Source organism: Puma concolor, chromosome D3 (assembly GCF_028749965.1).
Source record: "Puma concolor isolate L17-30 chromosome D3, mPumCon1.1.hap2, whole genome shotgun sequence".
Taxonomy (NCBI): Eukaryota; Metazoa; Chordata; class Mammalia; order Carnivora; family Felidae; genus Puma; species Puma concolor.
The window spans coordinates 2139738-2167111 of NC_141678.1; the positions used below are offsets into that span (position 1 = coordinate 2139738).

Consider the following 27374-nt stretch of genomic DNA (forward strand, 5'->3'; position numbering starts at 1 on the left):
ACAGCTATAACAGCACCTCTGGAGCGTGTTGAGGTGTATCCTTGCAGACAGTTATATTACTTGTGACATATCTACGTCTTGTATATGCTTGTTTTAGCTTTATTTGGGTGGGTGTGTTTCATTTTTGCCTTTAGAATGCAGCCCTCCATCCTGATGTATGACCCCGGCTTCTATGATTTGGACCTTCCATGTCTCCAGTGGAAAACGCAGGCTCCTCTAACTTGGCGGGACTTGAACCCCAAATCCCTCGTCTCAGCGCCAGGCAGCCCTCAGAATCACCACTGAACTCTGCAGCCGTCTGGCTGTTTCCCTTCCTGTATGTTGCTTGCATCCTTGTCTGCCCTGCACAGGCACGACTTAGGAGTCACTGCGTAACTAGCGCGAGGGGAATGGGCTCACAGAGGTTGGGGATCCTGTTGCATTGCATCTTCACTTTCCAGGATTTCTCTTCTCGATTTCTGTCATCTCTGCCATCACTGGAGGCCAGCTTCCAATTCCACGCCCTAGCAAGACCGCCTGCCACTTTCTGCTTGGACTCTGTCTCTCACACGAGCTAGCTGGGCAGTGCCCTAGGGGAGAATGAGAAGGAGCCTGGTTACGTGTGGGATTTGCTATGTGTTTCCCGTCTTAAAAGGTGCACACCACGCGGTGTCCGCCCTCTCTACCCCGTAGCGCGGGATGAACCGCGTAGGGCGTGTTCACGGGAAGCATTTTGAAATGGGTTGAGAGTCTTCTCTCCGCCATGAGGCACGGGCTGCTTCTCTCCCTGCTGGGTGTTCTTTGCAACAAAGGAGAGCAATCCGGCTCTGACGAGAACCGCTGATTCCTTTCATCTTGTGAACGCAACCAGGTCACGAGGACAGTGTTGGGGAGACTCGGGGAAGTGGTGCCCCACGGTGTTTCCGGGAGCCCTGGCAGCCAGTCAGCTGTGAGTGGATGAGAGGCCCCGCGATCTGTCCCGTGCTCTGGGGGTGAGTCCGCGATGGTGACCAATCACAGGGGAGGGAGACAGACGGCACTCACGGTTGATGCGATTAGCAGTGCTTGAGAAGGAACAGTCACCCTTGGAGACTGAGAACAGACTCCTCCCCGCGAAATCCCCGGAGTCTGGTCAGACACCATCCAACTACCAGCAGCCACTGAAACAGGTGATTCCCACCCAAAGGACTGTTCCCTCCAGAATGGCCTTCCACTTCTGATATAGAAGGTGGGGATTTCAGTGTCTTTTATGGGAGGGGGAGGAGAATCGTGCCCTTGGGGTCAAGTTGAAACGACCGGTATCAACAGTAAGCATACAGATGGCACTTACTCCGAGCCCGTGTGCTCTTATGAGCACTTTACGTACATCTTAGTTCTCTTTGTCGCACAGCTTGGTGAGCTTGGTGATACTGATTGTTTATTGTATGTCAGAAACTGTGATTTCTCAGAGGCTTGCGCACGAGTCGATCCGACGCACACGTCCCTGGTGGGCAGCTCTGTTCCAGCGGCCATCTGGGGACCCGGGCACGTCCATCCCGTGGCCTCACCCTTTCCAGCACGTGGCCTCTAAGGTTGCCCCCGGGGGTCATCTCCTTCTCAGACCACCACAAGGGGCAAGGCCTTGAAGGTTCACCTGGGGAGTCTTTGGCGGGCTGCTGTGCGGAAGTCTGTCACATGGCCACGTCTTACGGAGAGGGAAGCTTGGAAGCTGAGTGTAGCTGTCTGAGCAGAGGCAGAATAGTAACATGACGACGATGTTCTAGTGAGTACGTAGCCGTTGTTGCCGGTAGGTGCTGTCTTGCGTCTGTCTTTAGATACGCTGACTAAATAAAGACAGGAAGGGCGAGCAGTCGTCCAAGGTCCCACGCCAGTAATTGTCGGATGTGGAACTTGAACCCGGGCGGGCAGGCTCCGGTGCCCTCTTATCTGCGCCCCATCCTGTCCGTCCTGCCTCTGGCTCGTTTGCATTTCTAGGAGGATGTGGTTATAAAGCGACAGGTCTGGCATCCAGGAGGAGCCAAGTCAGTGCCGAGCGGTGGGTGGATGGGGGAGCACAGAGGAGAGGACGTCTGCTCTCTGGTCAGGCCCTCGGCACGCCTTCCTTTGGTAGCTGTCCAGGTAGAACTTCCCTCCTGGCCAGGCTGCGAAGACAGCGGGAGGATCTTCCTCACGGCGGGTGTTTGACAGTGGACTCGAAGCTGCCCTTGCAAGTGGGCCGTGGGCAGGTGTGGGTGTGAGCCCCGCCTCCCACGCTTGATGGCTGAGCGACTTCTCTTGAACCTTGATCGCCTCGTGTGCAGAGTGGGTGCGCGCGGCCACCCGAGGCCTGTGTGAGCACCCCGTGGCGAATGGAAGAACGTGTGGCTCACGGAGGAGCCTCGCCGGACAGCCGGTGCCCTCCCACCCGGAAATTCATGCCTTGGGGGGACGGTAGCAAGGCGTGTGGGGCTCAAGGCCTTCCTCCTGGAAGCTATAAATACGTTCCCTTCCAAGTGAAATGCCACGCGCGTCCCAACAGGAAGATGTGTGGTGGGGGGTTGGCACCAGACCCACGGGAAAGGAGGTCACCCGTGGGTGACAGGCAGCACTGGCGATCCTGTTGTCACCGGGAGCCGCCAGAAGGACCGGGGACACGGCCGCTGCCTCCATGTGGCTTGAACCGGCTGCTCAAGACCAGTGGGCACGTCCAGACCGGCTGAGGCACGACACGAGCTGTCCACTGGTGCACCTGTGTGCACAGCTGGGCTCTCAGGTTCAGATGGTGTCCTCACACCCGTGTCTTGTCGCTCAGCTCTGTCCCCTCCCTGGGGTGGCAAGTACGTGGCCCACGCCTGCATCCTGTCTAGTCTGATGGACAGAGAGAGGAAGGAGAGGGGGAAGCAGGGAGAGGGGCAGGGAGGGAGAGAGGGAGGGATCGCCTTCGTCTCCCAAACGCGGGTATCTCCTAGCGCGACCGGAGCCGATCCCGTGGCGGGTAATTGCATCCACCTGGGGGGCTGGGAGCAGGGCGCAGGTGGCCCCGGAGGGCGGATCAGCGTCCAGGTGAGCGGCAGAGCCGCGGTGCACGCTGGGAGCTTCCGCCCGCCCGCTGCCTCTGCCTTTCCTCACCCTCACCTCCTGCCCTGGCGACCTGGCCCGGCGCTGTCCTCCCAGGTGAGAGCAGTGGGCGGAGCAGCCGCCCGCCTGCCAGAGGGCCGTGCCCTGAAAGTGCTGCCTTCTGTGCCCCCAGGCCCTCCGGCGCCCCCCCAAGATGTCACCGTCCACGCTGGGCCCACCCCAGCAACCGTCCAGGTCTCCTGGAAGCCACCCGCCCTGACGACTGCCGGGCTGTCCAACGGGGCGAACGTGACCGGCTACGGCGTGTACGCAAAAGGGCAGAGGGTGAGTTCCGGTTTGGTGGCGCGTGGGGGCGGGGCCTGCCCGCACCTGCTCCTGGAGGGGTGAGCACTTGGGGGCGCCCTCCCTCTCCCCTCTCTCCTCCACCCCCAGGACCACCAGCAGTTCCTAAACAGCACCCAGAGGGGTGCCCACGGCCCCCGGCAGAACACCCCCAGCCCCCTTCTCTCCTGTCCTTCCCCCTTTCCAGAATCTTCTTTGCCCGGCTCCCACGTTTGCCCTGCCATGGGCGGTTCTTGCAACTCGCCTCAGTGCTGAAAACTCACTTCTCCGTCCCCACAAAATCAGCACCCCCCCTCCCCACTGCCGACGGGCTCACAAACTCCACAAGGTGGTACCAGCGGCCGAGGGGGGCCCTCCTTGGGAGCACTGAGCAAGACAGCTGCACCTCAACACACGAGGCCCAACTCTGTCCTGGCCCATGACACAGACGTGGCTGCCTTGGGGGAGGCTTGGGAAGCTTCTGTCCATCCTACTGTTCCCCCGAGGACCCAGGATGACCTAGCAAGTGCAGGCTCCTCTCTGAGATCGGCCTGCCTTGTCCTTAAACACTGCCACCTGCAGGCGGTATGCTCCCCTGCACCCTCCTCCCCAGGACTCCCCTCCGCTCCCCTCCTCCCCCGGACTCCCCTCTGCTCCCCTCCTCCCCAAGGACTCTCCTCCTCCCTCAGGACTCCCCTCTGCTCCCCTCCTCCCCCGGACTCCCCTCTGCTCCCCTCCTCCCCCGGACTCCCCTCTGCTCCCCTCCTCCTCTAGGACTCACCTCTGCTCCCCTCCTCCCCAAGGACTCTCCTTCTCCCTCAGGACCCCCTCCGCTGCCCTCCTCCTCCAGGACTCCCCTCTGCTGCCCTCCTCCCCCGGATTCCCCTCCGCTCCCCTCCTTCCCCAGGACTCCCCTCCGCTCCCCTCCTCCCCCAGGACTCCCCTCTGCTCCCCTCCTCCCCAAGGACTCTCCTCCTCCCTCAGGACCCCCTCTGCTGCCCTCCTCCCCCGGACTCCCCTCCGCTCTCCTCCTCCCCCGGACTCCCCTCCGCTCTCCTCCTCCCCCGGACCCCCCTCTGCTCCCCTCCTCCCCCGGACTCCCCTCCGCTCTCCTCCTCCCCCGGACTCCCCTCTGCTCCCCTCCTCCCCAAGGACTCCCCTCTGCTCCCCTCCTCCTCTAGGACTCACCTCTGCTCCTCCCCTTACTCCCTCCTCCTCTCTGCTCCTCCTCCCCAGGACTCCCCTGTGTTCCTCACTCTTCCCCTCTGTCCCTCCTCCTCCCTCAGGACCTCCTCTGCTCCCTTCCTTCCCCTCCTTCTCCAGGACCCCCTTCTGCTCCACTTCTGTGGGGCAGCCCACAGGCAGGCTATGTGCAGAAGAGGAGCCTCCTCCCTCTCAGGCAGGAGGAGGTCCATTGTGGCCTTTGCCTGGCCCCCTCCCCCAACCCAGCTTTCCTGGTTTACACTGAATGTTCTCATGCCTCTGGGGCCCCTGCATCTGTACCTGAATTGGTGCCGGACACAGAAGGAAAAAGTGTGGCCCTAGTTTGTGCCTTGGAAACCTCCAACAGCTGGCAGGTGCAGGGTTTGTAGAAGTCCCCAGCCCCCAGTCCAGGAACCTGACTCCTGCCTGGTTCCCTCTCTAAGGCCCATTTGATCTCCAGGCCGGGCAGTGCGTCTAGCTGGGCACAGATGGGCCCCAGTCCCTGGGCACGAGAGGCTGTCTCGCGCTGGTCAGGGTGCAGGGGGACAAGCTGGGGGGGACGCGGGCAGCCTGTGACCGGCACTCTCTGTGCACAGGTGGCTGAGGTCATCTCCCCCGTGGCGGACAGCGCGGCCGTGGAGCTGGTGCGGCTGCGGAGCCTGGAAGCCAAGGCCGTGACCGTGCGGACCCTCTCTGCACAGGGCGAGTCCGTGGACTCTGCCTTCGCTGCCATTCCCCCCGACCTCCTGGTGCCTCCAACCCCCCACCCGAGAACTGCTCCCACACCGAAGCCATTAGCAAGTGCCGGAGCCCCTGATACCAAAGAGGAACACCCGGGTCCCCACATCATGGTGGACGAGGCCTGGGAGCAGAGCCGGGCACCGGCCCCCGCCCATGGGCACATGCTGGAGCCACCCAGCATGCAGGGCTCGGGCCCGGGGCGGCGGTCGCCCTCGCCCAGCCGGATCCTGCCGCAGCCGCAGGGCACCCCGGTCTCCACCTCCGTCGCCAAGGCCATGGCCCGGGAAGCTGCACAGAGAGTGGCCGAGAGCAGCCGGGTAAGGCTGGGTGTCGTCTCCCTGGTCCCACTGTCCCTCGGCCCGGCTGGGAGCCATGCCCCCCTCCCTGCCAGGGACAGAACCCCATCCCTTCCTCGGGTGCCCAGCATGTCTGCTGCGGCCTGTGGTCAGGGCTCTGGTACAGGGACCATGGTGGTCAGTGTCCCCCTCCACTCTGCCTGTCCAGCCTGTCCAGTCTCCAGGAGCCTGACCCCTGATGGCGCCCTCTCTGAGCTGCCGGATGGAGAGATCTGTGCCAGTGCTGGGGAGCCCCCACTTCCGGGATGTCCCCAGGGCTGGCCAGCCTGCCTCCGGGCTGGGGACCAGGTCAGGGCACCTCCGGAAGGGTGCAGACCCTGAAGGTCAGAGCTGAGAGACACAGGGACATTCAGAACAGCCAGGAGGGATGAGGGGTTCAGTGACAGCCTTCAGTGTCACCTGAAACACCACAAATCCAGGCTTTTATGTGACATCTCCTAGTTGATTCAGTATGGGCCTGGAATACTTAAAAAAAGAGTTCAGCATTAATTTGTGACTTGTGACGAGAACGGTCCTGAATACGCACACTGACCAGGGGGCCCCCCGCCCCTGTGCTGAGTCTCACAAAGCAGAAGCCCAGGCCCGGAATGTCAGGTGCTTTGGGCGAGGCTTTGTGGGCAGGAAGGGCCTGGCAGGTGAACAGGTGCCCCTCTGCTCTCCTGGACGGCAGCCGCACATCCCACAGCTCTAAGACCCCCAGGGAGGGTCCCCGACAGCAGGCGGGAGCCAGAGACTGGGGCTGCTGGTTCCCTGGCCGGCTCGCTTTTTGGAAGGCATGGAGAGAAAGCAAATGTCTGAATCTCGTTTTTCAAGAAAACGTTAGTTAATCAGATCGAGAGAGCCAGGCAAATGGGACACATGGAGAGAGAACTTTCCGTTGGTTTCTGTAGGTTACCAGCAAAGGCTGGAAGTCGTTCTGGTAAGGGAGGGGGGCAGCGCACCGGAAAACCTGCCCAAGCCCAGGGGCCAGCGCTGGGCCACTTGACACAGGCCCCTGCTTGTGGTGGTCCCCAGGGGGACAGGGGGCTGGGCCAAGGAAGGGCCGAGCCCAGGAGACGTGGGAGCCTGTAGGCCCCCTTCCCCTCTGCAGCCCTCCCGACCGCTTCTTTCCTTGTCCTTCCAAGTTAGAGAAAAGGAGCACCTTCCTGGAGAGGGGTGGCAGTCTGTACGTAAACTCAGACGAGGAGGACGGCTACGGCTCCCCGGACGTCAAGAGGAGGGGCGCCTCGGTGGACGACTTCCTGAGAGGCTCGGAGCTTGGCAAGCAGGTAAGCGTGGACTGGGGTCCCCGCCGGCCTCCCCTAGCCTCAGTGCCCTGGCCTCTGCAGGGCCAGGGCCATTCCCGTCCCTGGGGGAGGAGGAGGCACCCGGCCCGGTTACGGCTCTCGGTCGGTTTGGGAGCTTTAGATGTAACGGTGCCCGTGCGGTTGTGACCTCACCTGGGGATGGTTCCAGAAGGCTTCCACACTCCCTGACTGCCCTGTCCTGGCGTCTGGTCAGGGGGGTGGTTTTGTGGGCCAGGTAAAGCCACAGATAACCGCCTGGTCAAGTTGGGCGAAACCTACCATTTATTCACTTTTACTAATGGGAAAAATGTTTGTTGGGTATCTGCCATGTGCCAGGTATCGGGGGGAACCAGAAATTCAAGGGTCCGCATCCCGCCCCCAGGGCACGAAACATCGAGACCAGCCTCTTGGGCAGCAGGTGCATCCAGTGTGGGTTTTGGCTGCAGTTTCTGGACGTGTGCACTCTGACGGAAGCGTCCTTGATTGGTGTCAGGCCCTGCAGTGGGGGGGGGGGGGGTCAGGGCGTGAAGACACCGCAGGTCATCCGCCACCCACGGCACACACGGGGCAGGGCAGTGTCATGGCCTCGGGGGCGATGTTGGACTCACACACTTGGGGTCACATCCTGGCCCTGCCTGGCTGGCGGTAGCTCCACAGGCAAGTTCCCCAGCGTCTCCAGCCATCGGGGTTCTTTGTCTGCAAGGTTAAAAGAATTCCGCTTGCCTCGATGTTAACACGAGAAACAGGACACCCAGCTAATGATGACAGAGGGGATGAAGATACTTCATTAGCCCACCATACAGGAACAGGAAGCCCACGCAGGAGGAAGGTTGATTCAGCCTTCCAGGTGCGCCTGGGCTCTGGCTTCTCAGGCTTCGATGCTTTTGGCCTTCCTCTCGTGCTTCCAAAGTGGCTGCCATGGCTCCGATAATCACACCCTCATGTGGCAGCCCCCCAGGGAGGGAGGGAGGAAGGAAGGAAGGGAGAAAAAAGAAGGGGGCTTTCTTTTCAGACACTTTCTCTCTTTTTTTTTAACGTAATTTATTGCCAAGTTAGCTAACATACAGCGTATACGGTGTGCTCTTGGCTTCGGGAGTAGAGTCCCATGATGCGTCACTTACATACAACACCCAGTGCTCTTCCCAGCAGGTGCCCTCCTCAGTGCCCATCGCCCATTTTCCCGTCTCCCCCCACCCCAACCTCCCATCAACTCTCAGTTTGTTCTCTGTATTTAAGAGTCTCTTAGGGCTTGACTCCCCTTCAGTTTGTAACTATTTTCTTTCCTTCCCTTCCTACATGGTCCTCTGTTAAGTTTCTTAAATTTCACGTATCACTGAGAACATACGTCTGTCCTTCTCTGACTGAGTTATTTCACTCAGCATAATACCTTCCAGTTCCATCCACGTTGTTGCAGATGGCAGGATTTCATTCTTTCTCATTGTCGAGTGGTATTCCGTTGCGTGTGGTGCAGTTGTAAGTGGGACCAGCCAGTTCCTTGATTTCTCTGCCGATTCACTGTTGGTGTATAGAGGTGCAGCTGATCTCTGTGCGTTAATTTTATATCCTGTGACTTTGCGGAAGCAGGTTTTTGGTGGAGTCTTTCGAGTTTTCCACTTAGGGTATCATGTCGTCTGGGAAAAGTGAAAGTTTGACTTCTTCTTTGCCAATTTGGGTGCCTTTGATTTTGTTTTGTTGCCTGATTGCTGATTGCTGAGGCTGGGACTTCCAACACTTTGTTAAACAACAGTGGTGAGAGGAGACATCCCTGTCGCGTCCCTGATCTCGGGGAGAGCTCTCCGTTGTTCCCCGTTGACGACGATAGCAGCTGTGGGCTTTTCATAAATGGCTTCTATGATGTTTAAGTATATTCCTTCTATCCCGACTTTCTTGAGGGTTTTCATCAAGAAAGGATGCTGTATTTTGTCAAATGCTTTTTCTGCATCTGCTGACGGGACCATATGGTTCTTATCCTTTCTTCTATTAACGTGATGGATCACATTGATGTGCGAATATTGAACCTGCCCTGCATCCCGGGGATGAATCCCACTTGATCATGGTGAATAATTCTTTTAATGTACTGTTGAATTTGATTTGCTATTATGTTGTTGAGAGTTTTCACATCCATATTCATCAGAGATATTGGCCTGTAGTTCTCCTTCTGTGTGGTGGGGTCTCTGTCTGGTTTGGGAATCAAGATAATGCTGGCTTCATAGAATGAGTCTGGAAGTTTTTCTCCCATTTCTACTTTTTGGAACAGCTTGAGGGAAGGATAGGTATTAACTCTGCTTTAAATGTCTGGTAGAATTCCTCAGGGAAGCCATCTGGTCCTGGGCTCTTACGTGTTGGGAGATTGTTGATAACTGATTCAATTTCTTCGCTGGTTATGGGTCTCTTCAAATTTTCTGTTTCTTCCTGTTTGAGTTTTGGAAGTCTGTGGGTGCTTAGGAATTTGTCCATTTCTTCCAGGTTGCCCAGTTTGTTGGCATATAATTTTTTTATAGTATTTTCTGAGAGTCATCTGTATTTCTGTGGTGTTGGTTGTGATCTCTCCTCCTTTCATTCATGATTTTATCTATTTGGGGTGTCTCCCTTTTCTTTTTGAGAAGTCTAGCTAGGGGTTTATCAGTTTTGTTTATTCTTTCAAAAAAACCAGCTCTTAGATTCATTGATCAGTTCTACTGGTTTTTTGTTGTTGTTGTTGTTGTTGTTGTTGTTGTTGTTTTGGATTCTGTATTGGTTATTTCTGCTCTAATCTTTATTATTTCTCTTCTGCTGATGGCCTTGGGATTTCTTTGCTGTTCTGCCTCTAGTTCCTGTGGTTGTGTGGTTAGGTTTTGTATTTGGGATTTTTGTTGCTTCTGGAGATAGGCCTGGATTGCAATGTATATTCCTCTTAGGACTGCCTTCACTGCATCCCAAAGGGTTTGGACTGTCGTGTTTTCATTTTCATTTGCTTCCATATATTTTTTAATTTCTTCAATTTCCTGGTTGACCCATTCGTTCTTTAGTAGGATGTTCCTTAACCTCCATGTATTTGGAGGTTTTCCAAAATTTTTGTGTGTGTGGTTGATTTCAAGTTTCATAGCATTGTGATCCGAAACTATGCATGGTATGATTTCAGTTCTTTTATATTTATTGAGGGCTGTTTCGTGGCCCAGTGTGTGATCTATCTTGGAGAATGTTCCATGTGCACTCAAAAAGAATGTGTATTCTGCTGCTTTTGGATGAAAAGTTCTGAATATATCTGTCAAGTACGTCTGGTCCAGTGTATCATTCAGGGCAATTTTTTTTTTTAATGTTTATTTTTGAGATATAGAGAGAGAGACAGAGTGGGAATTAGGGGAGGGGCAGAGAGAGAGGGAGATACAGAATCCGAAGCAGGTGCCAGGCTCTGAGCTGTCAGCACAGAGCCCGACGTGGGGCTCGAACCCATGAACCATGCGATCATGACGTGAGCCTAAGTCAGACGCTTAACCGACCAAGCCACCCGGGCGCCCCCAGGACCGTTGTTTCTTCGTTGATTTTCTGCCTAGATGATCTGTCCATTGTTGTAAGTGGAGTATTACAGTCCCTTGCAATTACAGTATTCCTGTCGATAAGTTTGCTTATGTTTGCGATTAATTGATTTATATATTGGGCAGGCACTTTTCTCTTAACTGGGAGAAAAGTCACTCCCTGCTACATCTCACTGGGCATCATGTGCCCAGGACCGAGAGAGGAATAGGATTCCCACCAACGATGTCCCTGGCGAGCAGTAGACACCTGCTTCCATCCCGAGTTAACTCCTTCATCACGGGGTTGGAATCCGATGAGACCGTTCTCGTGTAGGAGGGCACTTTCTGTACTCCTGGGGGACGACCTCCTTAAGATCAGCCTGGTCTCTGTGTGTTTAAAGCCATTCATTGTACGTCTTCTCCTTGGTGCCTGACTGAAAGAATGACAGCTGGAACAGCTCAAGCCCCGAGGTGACAGAGGCTCAGGCCGAGAACCTTCCCGGCCACTGCTCCCTGCCGATGCAGGCAAAACCTTAGGCCACGAGCTTAATGTGGCTGGAAGTGCTTGCATGTTTTTATCTAGGGTAGTAACCGGAAGCTGGAGTGTTTTTAATAAGTGTGTCGCAGGAGGCGATGAAATGCATTTGTCTTGTCGCCCACCAGGAAAATAAAGAAACCTTTCTTACCGCCATCTAGCGAAAGCAGAGCGCGTTCGTAAATCTGAGCTCATCAGGGCGTTCAGTTTCGGGGGGTTGCAGTCTGTTTTGCTGTCAGTGCTGGGGGTGTCGGTGACGGACACTCCGTGAGTGAGGACGTGGCGCTGAACTGCAGCTGAGCTCCTGGCCGGGCTCTTCGTGTTTCTGTTTGCATGTTACCAAACCCGCAAGGAGGCTTTCCTGTGAAACCGTTCACACGGCCCCCAAGCTGGGCGCAGGGTGAACACAGCCCATGGCGGGGGAGTCCACTGCCTGCCCAGGCTGGGCTGTTCTCCAGACGCCCCACGGTGCGCGTATTAGACCACATGATATTTGTAAGAGCCTTCAGTGCCTTTATATGGTGCGTACACGCCTGCTTCCCACCGCCCTCCGCCCTGCACGCACCGCGTGCCCTAGCCCTGTGGCCGCCTGAGCCGGCAAGGGTCTGCGCCTGTTCCCACGGGGCTCCGAGCGGGCAGCCCCGGGCCGTCTCCCTGCCCTCCTGGCTCCCTGCGCTTGATGGGATGGACACGTGCAGGCCCTTGTCACTGCTGACGGGAGCCACACGCACATGTGCACACGCACACGTGCACATGCACACACACGCGCACGCACACGCACGAGTCGGGGGCTCCCAAGGCTGCAGGGCAGGGAAAGGGTGGCAGCACAGCCCGGGGGCCCCGATTCCGGGGGCCCCACGGTGTCCCCTGCTCTCGGCCCCCAGCCGCACTGCTGCCACGGAGACGAGTACCACACGGAGAGTAGCCGGGGCTCCGACCTGTCCGACATCATGGAGGAGGACGAGGAGGAGCTCTGCTCCGAGACGCAGCTGGAGGACGGGGGCAGGAGGCGGCCTGGCGGCACATCCCACAACGCCCTCAAGGTCAGTGGCCCGGGTCACCGGCTCCCTCCGTGCGGCCCGGGGCCCCCTTTCCCTGTCCCTCCGCCGGGGCCGCGCCCTGCCGTTTCGGTCGGCGTCTTCCTTGGTGCTGAGCTCACGTTCAGGCGCTCCTCCGGTCTCCTGTCCCAGGCTCGCCCCAAAAGCCCGGGAGGAGGAGCTCCAGAGCATGTTTCACCCCTGGGGGTGCACGACTCGGTACGGGGAATGGAGTGGGATAGGAAAACAGCACAGGGAAGACGCCCGGCCCGGCCCCGAGTGCTGACCGCAGAGCCAGCAGCCGGGACACAGGTGTCTGAGTCAGACAAGGGCTGGGGATGAGCGGAGCCAGCGTAGGTTTTGCAGATTTTCCGGGAAAGGACGAAGCTGGGGAGCGCGAGGCTCCACGGGGCATGGCGGCCAGAGGAGGGCGGGGCAGCAGGGGCCACACGGGCCCCGCACACAGGCCCCTTCTCAGACACCCCCAGAGCCCCGCGTCCTTGGCTCCCACCTCCAGCGCGGCCGCCAGTGACAGGCTGGATGGGGGTCACCCTCACGGAACATGAGCTTGAGGCCTCCGGAGAGCCCGGTAGGAGGCCTGTCCCCGTGCGCGTCCCCGTGCCCTGACCGCGTCCCGGGGCGTGAGCCGCCCGCCTCTGCACCAGGCCCTGCGCCAGGCCGAGCCAGCAGTGCGGCCGTTCCCAACCCCGGGGGAGATAAAGGGCCGCCCGGCTGCTGGGACCCCTGTGGGGTTTGCAATTGGAAAAGGCCATGGAGAGGAACGTTCTGCTGGGGGATAGCACACCCCACCACCGAACTCCTCTAGGACACGCAGCCAGGCATTTTGAGTAGTGGATAGAAGGCAACATCCGGTGCTGGCTGCCAGCTCGGTGCCCGCTTGCATAGACAAGACTCAGATGTTCTCCCAGCAAAGGCCCCCGGCAGAGCCTTGGAGATCCTCTGTCACCAAAGAACATGCCAGATGCGCATGCAAATCCTGCATGGTTGCAGCTCCCGGCGGTCCTGGTGGCTCCCCCCGAGCCTCTTGCCAGCTCCCAAGGCAACACTGGCCAGCGGACTCACAGCAGCCTTCCTTGAGGGAGGCAGGCCCCAGGCTGCCCCCTGCTCCAGCCTGACTCCCCCCAGACTCCCCCCACCGAGACTCCCCCTGCTTGGCCCCAGAGCTGCCTGCAGGTGTCTGTGGCTGGGCTGGGCGAAGCCTGTATCCGTTTTTCCAGGATGCTTCTCCTTTGGATGGAGAAAGCCCCTGGGATGGCACTTTCTGCAAAGAGTTTAGTAAAGAAGCAGAGGGAGGCTTGGAGAGCGACAAGTTCCTAGGAAACTGATGGCCCAGTGCCCCCCGCCCCCCCCCCCCACCCCCCAATCCCCTGTCTGCCTGGGAGCTAGCTGGCAGAGGGCAGAGCTGGCCTGTGGCGGCCACAGGCTCACTTACTTTGTTGTGCTCACGGCACTCTTACAGGTTTTTAAATCAGGAGATTTCACAGGCTGGTGTGGACTTGCAGTTCTCTAGAAAGTCCCACCAAGTCTGGCATGGTTGGGCTCTGCTTCCCACCTCGGCACAGTTCCCTGTGGCTGGGCCAGCTTCCCCCACGGCAGCCTTGCTTTGGAAGCCCCGGTTAGACCCCTTTCTCCTGCTCCCAAAAAGACTCTGGCGTCAGGTCAGCAAAGGGGAGAGGTTGGGTCCAGGGCAAGGGCGCGCTGCCCAGGCCCTCCCTGCAAGCAGTGAGCTCCAGCCACAGTGCCGGGGAAATGCGCCAGGGCCCCCAGCTTGTGGAGCCCCAGGTGGGGGTCCCGGAGGAAAGGCCTTGCCTGCAGGGGCAGGGAGGGCCTCCGGAAGGAGAAGCTGTCTGGGTGGGCTCAGTGGGTGTGGAGGATGGGCTTGGGGATGCCCCTGAGGACAGAAATGTGTGTGACCTGTGGGCTCGCAGTGGCCAGGTCACCTCCAGCGTGGGGCAGCTTCCTGGGTGGTGCTGTGCAGGCAGACTGGGCCTGAGACCGGGGGGGGGGGGGGGGGGGGCGGCGGAACGCGGCTCCCCGCGCCAGGGGCCAGGATCCAGACGGCCAAGCCCACCAGCTCCTCTGCAGACACTGGCGGAACAGGGCTGTGCAGCCACACTGCCCCAGCCAGGATGCGCCCAAGGGCCGAGGCCCCGCCGTCCCACAGGCGTTTAGCTGCAGCGGAGGGGGGTAGAGGAGGGGGGCGCCGTGGGGACCGCCTCCCCGCACCGGCTGCCACTTCCGAGTTCAGACCCGCCCAGGCCTCCGGCTGTTCGCCCACCGCCCCCCACACTTGCGGCCTCCACTCCACTCAGAGCGCGCCTCCCGCCGGCCCCGCTCCAGGCACCGTCCGTTAACCTTCTGTTCTCATTCCAGAACCGGGCCAGAGCATGCCTTTCGCCCCCGAGTGCACGCCTGCTTGCCCCTCACTGCGTCTGAGACTAATCCTGTCTATTTTCTTTCCTCCCCCCATGTCACTTCGGTCACACCCCGCGTTAACACACCACCCTTTAAGGAGTGCTTTCAGAGTAGCCGCACTGAAGGGGTCTTCCCGGAGCGCCCCGACCACCCCCAGCAGACCTACCACAGTAAGGGGCTGTTCAGTATCCCCGAAGTAGCTGAGGACGGGGAGCAGCTGTGGTTCTTGCACAAGCAGGGCTTAGGGTACTCCGCCAGGGCCAGGGCCCGCGCCCGCGGCGGGGACGAGGCCCCCCCGGCGTCCTGGCTCCCGGCAAAACCCAGGGGCCCCGGGGTCGGCCCCCACGCCGAGGACTTCGTGCCGGAAGACAGAGGCTGCCGGTTCGGCCGCTCGGCCAGCAGGAGCCCGGACAGTGGCCTGGACTGTGGGAGCGACGAGGAGGAGCTGCACTTCAGCTTCCGGAACACGGCCAAGTGCAGCCCAGGCCCCGGGCACTGTCGCTGCAGGAGGAGCCTGAGGCCTCTGCTGGCCCGGCGACGGACGCTGACCCGGCAGAGCAGCATCGAGGAGGACTTTGGGGAGCAAGCGGTCCCCGGAGACGCCCTCAGGAGCGATGGCGCCCCCCCGAGCCCAGAGAGAGCCACCCCCAGGAGGTCTGGCTGGGAGGAGCCCCTGGCTCACCAAGGCTCGCGGGATGTCTGCAAGAAAAGCGTAAAAGTGCCCGACAGTAGGGCCACTGGCCGCCAGGCACAGCCGCGTCCCGGGCCCGCAGAAGGCCCCTTGGTGTGTGAAGTACGCTTCCTGCTCACGTCCGCTTGCCAGGCCAATCCATTTCCATTCTCTCCCCCGGTCGGTTTGTTTTGGTAGCCATCCCTGGGGAGCCCCTCTGCCGGCTGGCTTTGGTTTCCATGCATTTTGATTTCCGTCCCATTGCTTCCTGATCTTTGCTGACAGTCCCTTTACTTCGCTGTCGAATACTGACCCCCTCCCCCTCCCCCTCCCCCCCCCCACCCCCACCCCCACCCCACAGAATCAGCGATGATTGTGGCTGCTTTAATTCAAGGGCAACTGAATCTAAATTTTAATTAAGGGTTAGCTGAACTGTGATTATCCAAAAGTTTGGCAACACTTTTTTTTTTTTTTTTTTTTTTTCCCAAAACGAGCCCCAGGGACCTGTTGGTGACCACCACCGGCGGTCCTTACTGATGCTTTTGGTGTTTGGTTGGTGTTGTGTTTTGGTCTTTATCCATGACTGGGGGAAAAAGAAAAGCAGTTATCGAAGAGATCCGTTTCTATATATTGTTTCCAAAGTGGTTTTGTTTTTGTTTTGTTTCCTTTCCCTTTCTTGCCTGTGTCCAGTTTTCAGAATGGGTTTTCCATCATCTGCTGTAGACGCACCCCCTGCCTTGTGTTCCAGGCTTGCAAGCGGGCTGTGGAGAGTAGGGGCTCATTCAAGGCTTCGTTCATGTCTATATTGTGCCCTCTTTTCAGCACATCTGCTCCTGTCACGCTGAACTTTTCCATGAAAACAAGGGCGAGACGCGGCCGGGCGCCAGGCCTCCGGTCTGAGCCCGTGCAGTCGCGGTGTGTCCACCAGAGGGCGCCGATCCGCACCCCGCTGAGTCACCTGCCACCTGCAGCCCCCCACTACCTGCCCCTGCTTGTCACAAGCCGCCTAATTCCTGGGACTCCCTCACCACCGTTCACGCCCCGTGTCCCTGAGAACTTCCTGACTCAGATTACTTCCCAGTGAGCTGGAGGTTTCGCTGTGACTCTCTCGTATGATTCTGACCTTTAGTGCAAATTAGGAGTGAACCCGTCCATAAAGGAGAACCATCCGAGTCAGCCCTGAAAATTGATTGGTGCCTTCGGATTAGGGCCAGGACGTTGCCGTGAGTTTCACAGCCGATAATGCGCAGAAACTTCTGTCTTTGAGTTTTTGGTAACCTCACGTACAGCGCGGTCCAGGCGGGACGTTTGGAAATGCAGTCATCTCCCCGCCTCCGTGATCGCTGCCGGCGGTGGGCGGTTCTGGGACCAGGCAAGGGTCAAGGGCCGTGGGTGGTCAGAGGTGCCAGAGGCATCAGGTGCCTGTGTCAGCCCCTCTCGCTTTGGTTCCAAGATTCCGGCTTCCGCAGCAGTGGCCGCAGGAACCGGTGCCTCCCGAGGAGTCCCCTCTGGCCCCCACCCCCGTGAGTGTGTCGCAAAGGGACTCTGGTCTGGAAGACGGGGCGCCTGGGGTGAGCAACCTGTTTCTCTTCCAGGTTATTCAGCTAACCTTTCAGTTAAAAGCTAAGTTTAGTTGCCTTTAGAGCTTCCGCTTCTAAGTTGACTTGATTTGGCTGACTTAGTTGTTGGGTCCCCCAAGGCTGGCAAGACTCATGACTCCGTTGTTTTGTCTTTAGATTTTAGGAAACCCGGTGTCTGCAGGACGGGCCGACAGGGCGGATCACGCGGGCCGGAGGTTCCCCCACGGCAGTGCTGGCCCTCAGAGGTCGCGGCCAGTGATGGTCCCATCCATCGGTTAGTGGGTCTGGTTGACACCTTTCTCTTTCTTCCGAGCACAGAGCACATGCCTGCTTAGTCCTTGATCTAAACACGTTTAAAAACTTACGAGAAATAGCATTTCAACCACACGCAGAAAACTCTCCATTGCTTATGGCAAAAAGAAGGCAGAAAGCACAGGATAGATAAAACCAGGTACCATATTGGCTTCTTAGGTCTGTCTTCTCCCTGCCGATCTTTATTTATGTTTTCCCGGAGCGGCCGGACGGCATGAGCCCCGGAGAGATCGCAGTGCGCTGCCTCCCACGTCCCTGCTCGTGCTCCCGGGACACGCGCGTGGTCAGAGCGGCACGGGAGCGGGGATGGCGGCCAGTCTCCAAACACAGAAATAAGCCCCGAGTGACGGACAGTTGTCCGCATGCACAACACGCTTTGGCAGCCGGGACCCAAAGCGACAGAAACGCCAGGAGGCCCAAATGTGTCCTCGGAGCATGTGCTGCCCTCCCCCATCCTGTCACCTCCCTGCTCGCGAGTCCCCGTCTGGCACCCCGTGTCCGTTCTTTCCATTCCTTTTTGGGATTGAGCCAGTCTTGCTGACATCCGTCATTTTCGTCCCTGTGACCGACCCGCTGGGCCAGGGGGACGTGGTGGGCGGTGGGATGGGAGGATGTCCGCCAGGGTCATCAGCCCAAACAAACCAGCCTTTCGTGAAAACGCACGCACACGTGGGAAACAAAGCAGGCGGGACTGGGGACGGGTAGAAGAGAATGAGACCCCTTGGCCTGGCAATTCAGGGCTCCAGGAGACAAGTTAGGGGCCTCTAGACGCCCGCACACACGGCTCTAATCGCAGCCAAACCGCTGACATTTACTAGACTGTCCTTTCTGTCACAGGAGCTGGAAAGACAGACAGACGTCTTAACACAAAACAGATGCTCTGAGTGTCGTCCTCCTTCTGGACTTCTCTTCCTTGTAAAGTCCAGACAGCAGGGAAAAAAACGTTTCCCCTTCCACCTTCACAGCCTTAGGATGTTTTTATCTATTGGCAACAATTTCATGGGATAGGGTCTTTTCCGTTAACCGGAAAATAAGCGGATGCGCAGTCTGACTTGGAAGACGCTGGTCTCTCCCGTGATCTGCGCGTCGTCCCCCGTATCCGTTTCCGAGCCCGGCGGGGTTCTCCTGGCGTGTGAGTGGCTTGTGGGGGACTGACGGGGCGTCTGTGGAAACGAGGCAGGCCTGGGCCAGACGCACGCCCAGACTTTGCTCTTCTCTGCGGTCGTTCTGGGCGTCCGGGTCCTCCCTGGGCTGTGACGAGATGCATGGTAGAGCGCGGCGAGGCTTGTCACGGAGCCGCTGCCGTTCCCGGGGTGGGAGCGTTCGTGTTGTGGGTGCTGGGGCGGGGTGTCCTCTGGCCCCGGTCCCCTGGGACAGGGAGGGAACGTCTGCCCGTGGCCGTGGACCGCCGGGGGGGCGCACAGGGGAAACATCGGCGCGTCCGAGTTGGGCCAGCGGACACTCTCCCCGGGATGGGCCTCTGAGCGGCTGTGTCTCACGGTAAAGGATCGAAAGGGCTGCACGCGTGTCTTGATCTCAGTAAGACGCCAGTGACGTTAGCGGAAGAGTAACGCTGACGTTTTAACGACGACAAAAGCTCTTGATGACGTAACTCAAGCACTGCGTAGATTTGTGATTTATTGGTTTAATCGTACCTGACTTCTTACCGTGTGGCAACGCAAGAAACCACGTAAAAGCACGATCGGTGTCATGCACGTGGTACGTTCACACACACACAGAAATGCCTAGTATACTCTCAAAGGACGGAAGTGTCGTGCGCTCGGAAGCCGCCAGTGACGCTCGGGAGCTAGTGGTCAGTGACGCGCCGGAAGACTTTCCCCCCAGGTCCTCTTCCGTTTTTCTTGTGCAAATATCAGTTGTTACTTCAGGGGTCTGCTCTACTCCAGAAGCATCTGTGGTCTTTTCCAGGGGACCCTAAGTCTACAGGCCGTACGTTTCCCCGGCACATTTTTAAGAAGCAGTGCGCTCACGATTGAGTTAAAATACCGTACCTTTTCGTATTATCTGGGTTTTCCAAAACGAAGGGAACAGCGCCCCTCCCCGTGTAAAAAGACAAGAGTTGGGGAGCTACGGCCGTAGTGTCGATCTCACAGTCAGCGTGCGGGGGCCCTCAGGACACGGATCGCTGACTCCGCGTGGAGTTCCCCGGGCCCGGCTTCTGGCTTTGTCCTGTTTGGCGTTCGTGTTTACCCGTGTACCCGCAGGGTGCCCCTTCTCCTTGGCGAGGACCCCCTTCTGGGAGTCGGTGGCCTCTCCAGGTTGTCCCGTCTCCTCGGCTGTCCTGGCTGCCGAGCTCCCAGAACGAGGAAACGCAGCACATGCTCTCTGTGTGCAGAGAGAAACAATTGAAAATGAATATATGAAGCTTGGCCCTTTAGAACAGAGACGCCTTTTCCACGGGTTTCCCGGTGAGGAGAAAACGAGACGGCGTGAAGTATGTTTAACACGCGACTCCTCTTTCCCTGTACAAATGACCGCGGACGTTCCCGGTGAAGGCTGCTGGTCTCGGGCAGGGAGGGCCGGGTCTCACCCGTACAAGACGATGCTTGTTGGCACGGCACGGCTGGACTCGGGAGTCCTGTCCAGGCGCATGGTGTGCAGACCCTTTCTCCCTCCTGAAGAGACCCCCCCCCCCCGAACCCGCCAGGGTGACCTGGGGTCATAGCCTCAGGACAGAGAGGGAGGAGTGCCCACACCAGGTCAGACCAGGGCCGGAAGGGAGTTCCTCCTCCTCGGGCCGGACCCCCGGCCGCTCCCTGCGGTCTCTGGGGAGGCCAGGGCCATGGCCATGTTCCACGTGGACACAGTCCTTCTCTGCAAGAAGAGGCAATGAAGCCCCCCTCCTGCCCACACTCCCACCCCCTGCCCCACCAGAAAGAGCCCGTGGGGCAGGTGGGCAGTTCTGCCGTGGCCTCCCCCCGTTTCAGGAGACTCCGGCTGGAGCCTTCGCTGGGACCCAGCCTCGGATGCCTGCCCTGGCCTCCGTGCCTCGGGCAGTGTGGCCACCGTCAGGGTCCCTGAGTCGGGCCAGCTGCCGAGGGTGTGCGGGCCAGTGCAGACCGCAGGGGTGGCTCGAGACCCTCAAGGACGATGGCCGTCGTGGCCAGCCTCCGCCTAGGAGCGGACCTAGTCCCCGGCCCTCGCGCTGTCTGGCCATCGGAGACGTCCGAGAACCCCTGGGAGTGAGTCTGCCTTCCCGGCCGTTCTCCGTTTGTCTGCCCGGGGCAGGGCGCTGCTGGCTGTGCTGTCGTGGGCACCGGGCCCCTTCTGCGCGCCGGCCACTTGCCCGGAGTAGAAGCCGGCCGCCTTCGTGCTGCTGACGGTTTTCTCCGCCTCCCCCCTGCACGCGCTCACCCGAGATCCGCGGAGGCCACGGGGTGGCTTATGTAGCTTCCCACGATTTCAGTTAGGTAGCGTTGAAAAGTAGGGGGAAACGCCTGGGGTCTTTCCATTGACCATAAACAAAATAAAAACTTAGGACACGAATGACGCCCCCCGTTGACAAGCTTTGTTCCTTGGCAGAAGAGAGATCACTGCATTTCTAGATTATCTAGGCGTCCTTAAAGGGTCCCCAACTTAAATAACGTCAGCAGTGCACTGCATTTTAAAAGTCCACTTTTTCGGCTGCTAAAGTGCTTTTGATTTATTTTTCAACTAATTTTTTTTTTTTTTCCTTCTGGTGAAGGAAACCGAGTGGCTTGGTTCTTCACTTGTTCTCCTGTCTTTTCTGCATCCCAGTGGCGTCCTCCCATCGGGGGCCTGGTCGCCGGGGGCCTGGCTGGCTGTGTGAGCCACCTACGCTCTGCCTCGGTGGCGCTTCCCATTCGCTTCCCGCTGCCGTGGGAGCGCGGTCCCACTACGATGACGCATACAGCGACATCGACGATGATACCTGATATACGCGAATATATAGGATTTCAAAGAATAATTTTTAGCAGCTGGATGATAGGGGGGTTTTGTGAAGAATGCATTTGTTGCTGCTGAAATACTTAATTTTTTTAACGTTTTATTCATTTTTGAGAGACCGAGCGTGAGTGGGGGAGGGGCAGAGAGAGAGGGAGACCGAATCGGGAGCAGGCTGCAGGCTCTGAGCGGTCAGCCCATAGCCCGACGTGGGGCTCGAGCTCACGAACCAGGAGATCATGACCTGAGCCAAAGTCGGCGCTTCACCGACTGAGCCCCCCGGGCGCCCCTCTGCTGAAATATTTAGAGCTGAGTGGACAGCTCAGCGGATGACCCCAGACGCACACACGAATGTGTCTCGGTCACGGGAGGAAGGCGCCGTCCTCGCCTGCTGTGGACACGGGTGGCGCTCTGCGTGGTGGCGGATGGTCTGTCCATCCCCACTGACCCCTCGCTCGGGTCTGTGGCTGGTGAGGCCGCCCAGCATCACACACCTGTCACGGAGTCACGCGGGGCGGGGCTTCATACTGGTGCTTGATGACAGCGATTTGCCACTCAGACCCACTGGTGTCGGTCCACACGTTAACCGCAGACTTCTTTTAAAAGACGAGTTCCAGTGTCTCAGCCGTCCTTATTCCCTGAGCCATATTTCGTATTAACAGCACACATTTCTGAGTCAATGAGGGGCGGTGGGGGGGGGGCATGGCGGGCAGGAATCACCTAGCATTCTGTCTTTGTCCCCACCTGCTCCCAGATGAATACAGTGAGCGAGACCACCTTTCTCCAGACTTCTATGAAGAGTCGGAAACAGACCCTGGTACAGAAGAGCTCCCAGCCCGAATCTTTGTGGCTCTTTTTGACTATGACCCCCTCACCATGTCCCCAAATCCGGATGCTGCAGAAGAAGAGCTTCCTTTTAAAGAAGGACAGATCATCAAGGTGGGGACTCGGCTGGGGGCTGCAGGACTGGCGGGGCACCTGGGGGGACAGATCATCAAGGTGGGGGTTTGGCTGGGGGCCACTGGGCTGGGGGGGGCACCGAGGGGGACAGATTATCAAGGTGGGGGCTGCAGGTCTGGTGGGGCACCTGGGGGGACAGATCATCAAGGTGGGGGCTCGGCTGGGGGCTGCAGGGCTGGTGGGGGCACCCGAGGAAGGGGGGAGCGGTCTCACCATACCTTAGCTTCTTAGTTCGTCCCAATGGCTGGCTTTTTTCTGTTGCATTAAACATCCAGCCTGCGGAGCAGCAGAGAGGAGGGACGTCGTGAGTCTGAAGTAGGAGCTGGAGAGAAAGCCTGGTGCTCAGTAGCAGAGGGAAACAGGGAGCCCTTGAGCCCTAAGTTTTCGGGTTCCCCAGAGGGCACGCCAAGTTGCGTTTGAACGTGGTTATGATACGTGTCCAGTAAGACACGCCCTTAAAGTGTGGTGCTGTGACCCCAGAGAGTGATGAACAGCTCTGGGTTAGATGAGATTCCTAACTTCTGGAATCCTGACACGCCACACTGTCTGGCGGAGGGAGCCACTTGCTGCGGGCGGAGACACCGCCGCGTGGGGTCTAGACGTCCTCTCCGCGGGTGGGGTCATCGCACGCGGCTTTCGCTGTGTGAGTTCAGATACGCAGGCTGCGCACAGCGTGGAGCCAGAGCCCCGACTTGTGGCCCCACCGCCACCAGCTGATGGGGAGAGCAATGTCGTCCAAACCCTGGGGCAGAAACTCGGGGGCCGAGGGCAGGAGCGCGGCTTTGCAGGGCGTGCGTGGGTGACCGCGGTCTCGCTCGTTCGAGCGTGTTCTGACGACGTGCCGGCAGGGCTGAGGCGCTTGTGAACCCACAGTCCTGCCGCCTCGGCCTTTCACACCGGCTCCAGGTGTATGGGGACAAAGACGCCGATGGCTTTTACCGGGGGGAGACCTGTGCCCGGCTCGGCCTTATTCCCTGCAACATGGTCTCGGAGATCCAAGCCGACGACGAGGATATGATGGACCAACTTCTGAGGCAAGGGTTCCTTCCTCTGAACACGCCTGTGGACAAAATAGGTAAGAGACCGGCCCCTGTTCCCCTGCACCTGCTGGTTGGGCTGTTCCTCCCCTCACCCCCGCCCCCCCGCCCGGCGGTCCGTAGCCACGCCACGGGCTACGGGCTCTCGGGCGCCCAAGGCGTGTGGGCGGGGTCCAGTCTGTGCCGTTTAAACATCACGGGGGAGGGGTGCCTGGGCGGCTCAGTGGGTTGAGGGTCCGACTTCGGCTCAGGTCACGATCTCACAGTTCGTGAGTTCAGGCCCCGTGTCGGGCTCTGCACTGACAGCTAGGAGTCAGGAGCCTGCTTGGGATTCTGTGTCTCCCTCTCTCTCCCACCCTCCCCTGCTCACCCTCATCTCTCTCTCTTTCTCTTGAAAATAAACATTAAAAATCAAATGAACGTCCCAAGAGAATCCGAAAGTTAACCATCCAGTTTTTGGGGCAAAATCCACTCTACAAACCAGGTTGGAACAGTCCTACACGCTTTACGGGCGTACGTGCTCGACATATCCCCGCAGACACAGAAGATTTTCTAATGGAAGATGAAGCGTAGCCTTACTTAAAGTCTGTCCCGTCTACAAAACAGACTACCGCTCTGAGGGTGTTTTTGACTGGATGTCGTGTCCCCCTAAAATTTTAAGTTATGATGTGAACCCCACGGCGATGGCGTCTGGGGGGAGCCGAGGTCACGATCGTGCAGCCGTCGGAGAGGCATTCCTGCCCTCTGAAAGACGCTCCGCAGACGCCCCTTGCCTCGTCCACCCTGTGAGGACAGGGCGAGAAGATGCCATCTGTGAACCGGGACGCCGGTCCTCACCAGACCCCGAATCTGCCGGCGCCTCGGTCTCGGACGTCCGGCCTCCAGAGCTGTGAGACGTGACCGTGTTTTGTCCTGGCAGCGCGGACGGACTGAGACGTCGGTGACGTGCCTCGAACATCAGCCCGTCGGCGGTGAGGTCCCGGAGTCTGATGAGGTCTTGCCACGCTCTTCCTGGCTTCTCCAGAAGCCATCAAGGGTTCGCACCTGTAACGTGGACCCGATGGCCCCGCCTATCACGAGCCGGTCCGCGGGCACCCGTGAACACGCAGCAGACTATTTTCAGTGACTCTAAGCAACACTATGTGTGTGATCTGTGATTTTGCCCACGTGCAGGAAAAATCTACTCATTAGAAGCGCCTTTGCTTTTTCTAAATAGGAGACAGATCCGTTTGATGCCATTCGTGTTTAAGGTTTGAATACTTCAAAACATAAGGTGAACTTAGCTCGAAATGAGATTTCAGAGGCAAAACTGAACGACTCAAAGAATACGCATATTTTTAAGGACAGTCACAAAATCACATCAAACGCGTTTCAGTCTCTTTGGTGGGAACAAACGCACCATTTGAAGTTAGAACCCACATCTGATAGTCGAGGCCTCCTGTGAATGTGCTGCCCGGGTCAAGTCCACGAGGCCGAAGCCGTCTGAGAACACGCCGCCTCTGTCCCCGGAGGCACGTGCCCGGTTCAGAGGGGGAGCGGGCTCCGTATGCCGCGGACCGGAAAGCCAACAAGCGCTCTGCCAGAAACCAGCTCGATCCATGTGATCGGTTAGATTAAATGTCTGTTTTATTCTGTTTTCCTAAACATGACTTTTGAAGGAACCAGACTGAGATGCCACGTGCGTTTCTAGCACTAGGAAGTATCTAGTTGCTACGGACTGAGTACGCCCCTCCCGCGGCTGGGGCTGGACGACGCTGTCTGCCTCTCAGTCCCTTTCGGGCACCACGCGCAGGGAGACAGGAGGGAACGGTGTACGGACCGGAAAAGAAGATGTTCAACGTTTTCTACTCACAGGTGACCTGAAAATCTAGAAAATCTCAAAGGATCCCGTGAATTAACTAGTGAGTTTATTAGCAAGGTCACTGGATACAAAAGCAGTTTTCTTTCCAAATGTTAGCGGTGAAAAATTTGAAATGGAAATTTAAGAAGTAATACTATTTACAGTAACACAACAGAGACACGAAAGGGGGAGGGGTGAGTCTAACGAGATGGGTGCGGGATCTGTGTGCTAAAGATCCCCAAGTGCACGGAGGCGCCGTGTTCCCGGACTTGGGGCGGCAAGACCTCCCGCATCCCCAGACTGTCCTGTGGATGCAACACAACCCCAGTCAACGTCTGGGCAGGGATTTATTTGGAATCGATACGCTAAGCCAAAAATGTGTCTGAAAAGGCAAAGGAACTACCGTCGCCCAAGCAGATTTAAAAGAAGAGTGGACGTTAACGAGATTGTAAGACCATACAGGGAGACGAATCCAGACAGGGTGGAATCGGAGGACACACAGGCACACAGATCAATGGAACGGAACAGAGTCCACAAAACGGACCAACACATAACACCGTCCACGGATTCTCATCCACGGTCAAGAGGCTGTTCAATGGGAAAGGACAGTCTTTTCCATAACAGGTGCTGGATTCGGTGGGGAAATGAAGCTCGGGCCATACTCCCACCAAACCAGAAGAATTAATTTAAAACTGAACATGGTCTCAAATATAAAAACTAAGACCGTGAAAGTTCTAGAAGAAAACATGGAAAAACTTGGTGGTGGTCAGGCAGCACTGTCTTTGATGTGACACTAAAACCATGCCACGGAAGAGGAAAATTCTGATGTTGGACTTCATGGAAATCGAGTCGTTCTGGGCTGAGAAAGACACCGTGAAGAGAAGGAAGAGAGAGGCCACAGGCTGGGGGAAAAGATTTGCACGTGACCCAGCTGAAGGGGGACTTGAATTCAGAGGACACATAACAAGCTTTCAAAACTCAACAACGGGAAAGCAAATGACCAATAACAATGGGGACAAAAAATTGAAGAGATCTGGGGGGCTCAGTCGGTTAAGTGTCCAACTTTTGGTTTCGGCTCAGGTCACGATCTCACAGTCTGTGAGTTTGAGCCCCGCGTCGAGCTCTGAGCTGACAGCTCGGAGCCTGGAGCCTCTTTCGGATTCTGTGTCTCCCCCCCCCCCCCCCCCCGTCTCTCTCTGCCCCTCCTCTGCTCACTCTCTGTCCTGGTTTCTCCCAAAATAAATAGAAAAAAGATTGAAGAGATCCTTCACCAAGGAGGACACATGGAAACAAGCATGTGGAAAGATGCTTCACGTGATCAGTGAAATGCAAATTAAAGGCATGGCAGGGAGCCAGGACTCACCACGGGCACAGCCACGGGGGCGCACCATGCGTGGGAGGGACGTGGAGCCAGCACACCGTCCGCCGGAGGTGAACCCGCGTGGGGCATCTCTGCAGTCAGTGTGCAGGTCCTTCCGAGGCTAGACACACTTCCGGCACAGTCCCCCCGCTCCCCCGCTGAGTGCTCGCCCCTCAGGAATAGAACTTCCCACTCAAATCCTGCACAGGGTGTTCACAGGGGGCTTGCCTGGGCACCACCCATAGCGGGACACTCAGGTGCCTTTCCCCTGGTAGGCGGATCGGGTAAGTGATGCGTCCACACGGGGGCTGCTCCTCGCGCGGGAGAGTAGGACTGCTGATACACGCGGTCACACGAGTGGGTCTCAGGTGCATTGTCCCCATGAAAGAAACCACTTCCTAAAAAAACTATATCTGGGATGATTCCACTTAAATGCTGTTCTGGAAAGGTAAAAGTCTCGGGACAGAAAGCAGACCGGTGGTTACCTGGGGCTGGAGGTGACATCAGAGAAGCACCCGGCGATTTTGGGGGGTGACAGAACTGTCCACCTTGATTGCTGCCAGCTGTGGTTATAGGACCGTGTGAGCTTCTCAAAGCTTACCCAGCATATGCCGGAAAGGGTGAATTTCATTGTTACTGCCACCTGCAGGAATTCATACTTGCAACTTGCCCTGGAAAACTAACAAGCCCGGGAGTGCTCTAATCGATCCCTGGAATAACTCTCCTCTCTGTTTCAAGGAAGCATGTGCACAGGCCCTACAACGGTGCCCTGCTTTCTCTAAATTAAGCAGTGCCTCTTGGGCAGGAGCCGAGGTGTGGGTGATCTCTGGACCTTTGCACAGCCGGGCCCTGTGCCAGCTGAAAACCACTGACAGGGCACAGAACCAACTTTAGGTGCTTTCAAAATACCTGCCTTCCATGGTTTTCATTTGTACGAATTCCAGAAACCAATTCTAGGCGCAGAGTGGCTGTGTTTGGAAGAAATGCACAAACGCCAACTTCCTTAAGGAGTAACGTTCTAAATCGTTTAGATTTATTATTCCGGAGAATCTCGGCTTCACCGGTCTCCTGGCCTGATGGACACGCCAGGGAAAGGAAAGTGTCCTTGTCACTGTGTGTGTGTATTGTATGTTGGGGGTTGGGGGTGGGAGGGCTGTGCCCGAGCAGAGATACTAGAACATGCAGCCCAGGGCGAGAGGGTGCGGGTCTGGTCCCAGGGGCCGAGTGCAGCCTGCTGTGCTGCTTG

At 57.8% G+C, this 27374-nt stretch overlaps 1 protein-coding gene across 11 annotated transcripts in view; it reads left to right on the plus strand.

The window, feature by feature from the left end:
• Positions 1–27374, plus strand: part of RIMBP2 (RIMS binding protein 2) — a 221495-nt gene that overhangs the window by 186330 nt on the left and 7791 nt on the right. For 8 of the 11 annotated variants that reach the window (XM_086681418.1, XM_086681417.1, XM_086681414.1 and 5 more), the window contains 8 exons: positions 3209–3360; positions 5157–5618; positions 6782–6925; positions 11857–12015; positions 14543–15229; positions 16852–16969; positions 21686–21870; positions 22798–22966. In XM_086681418.1, coding sequence (XP_086537544.1) covers positions 3209–3360; positions 5157–5618; positions 6782–6925; positions 11857–12015; positions 14543–15229; positions 16852–16969; positions 21686–21870; positions 22798–22966 — 2076 coding nt within the window. The remainder of the gene's footprint in view (positions 1–3208; positions 3361–5156; positions 5619–6781; positions 6926–11856; positions 12016–14542; positions 15230–16851; positions 16970–21685; positions 21871–22797; positions 22967–27374) is intronic. The other 3 variants (XM_086681421.1, XM_086681423.1, XM_086681422.1) reach the window with 2 other exon arrangements.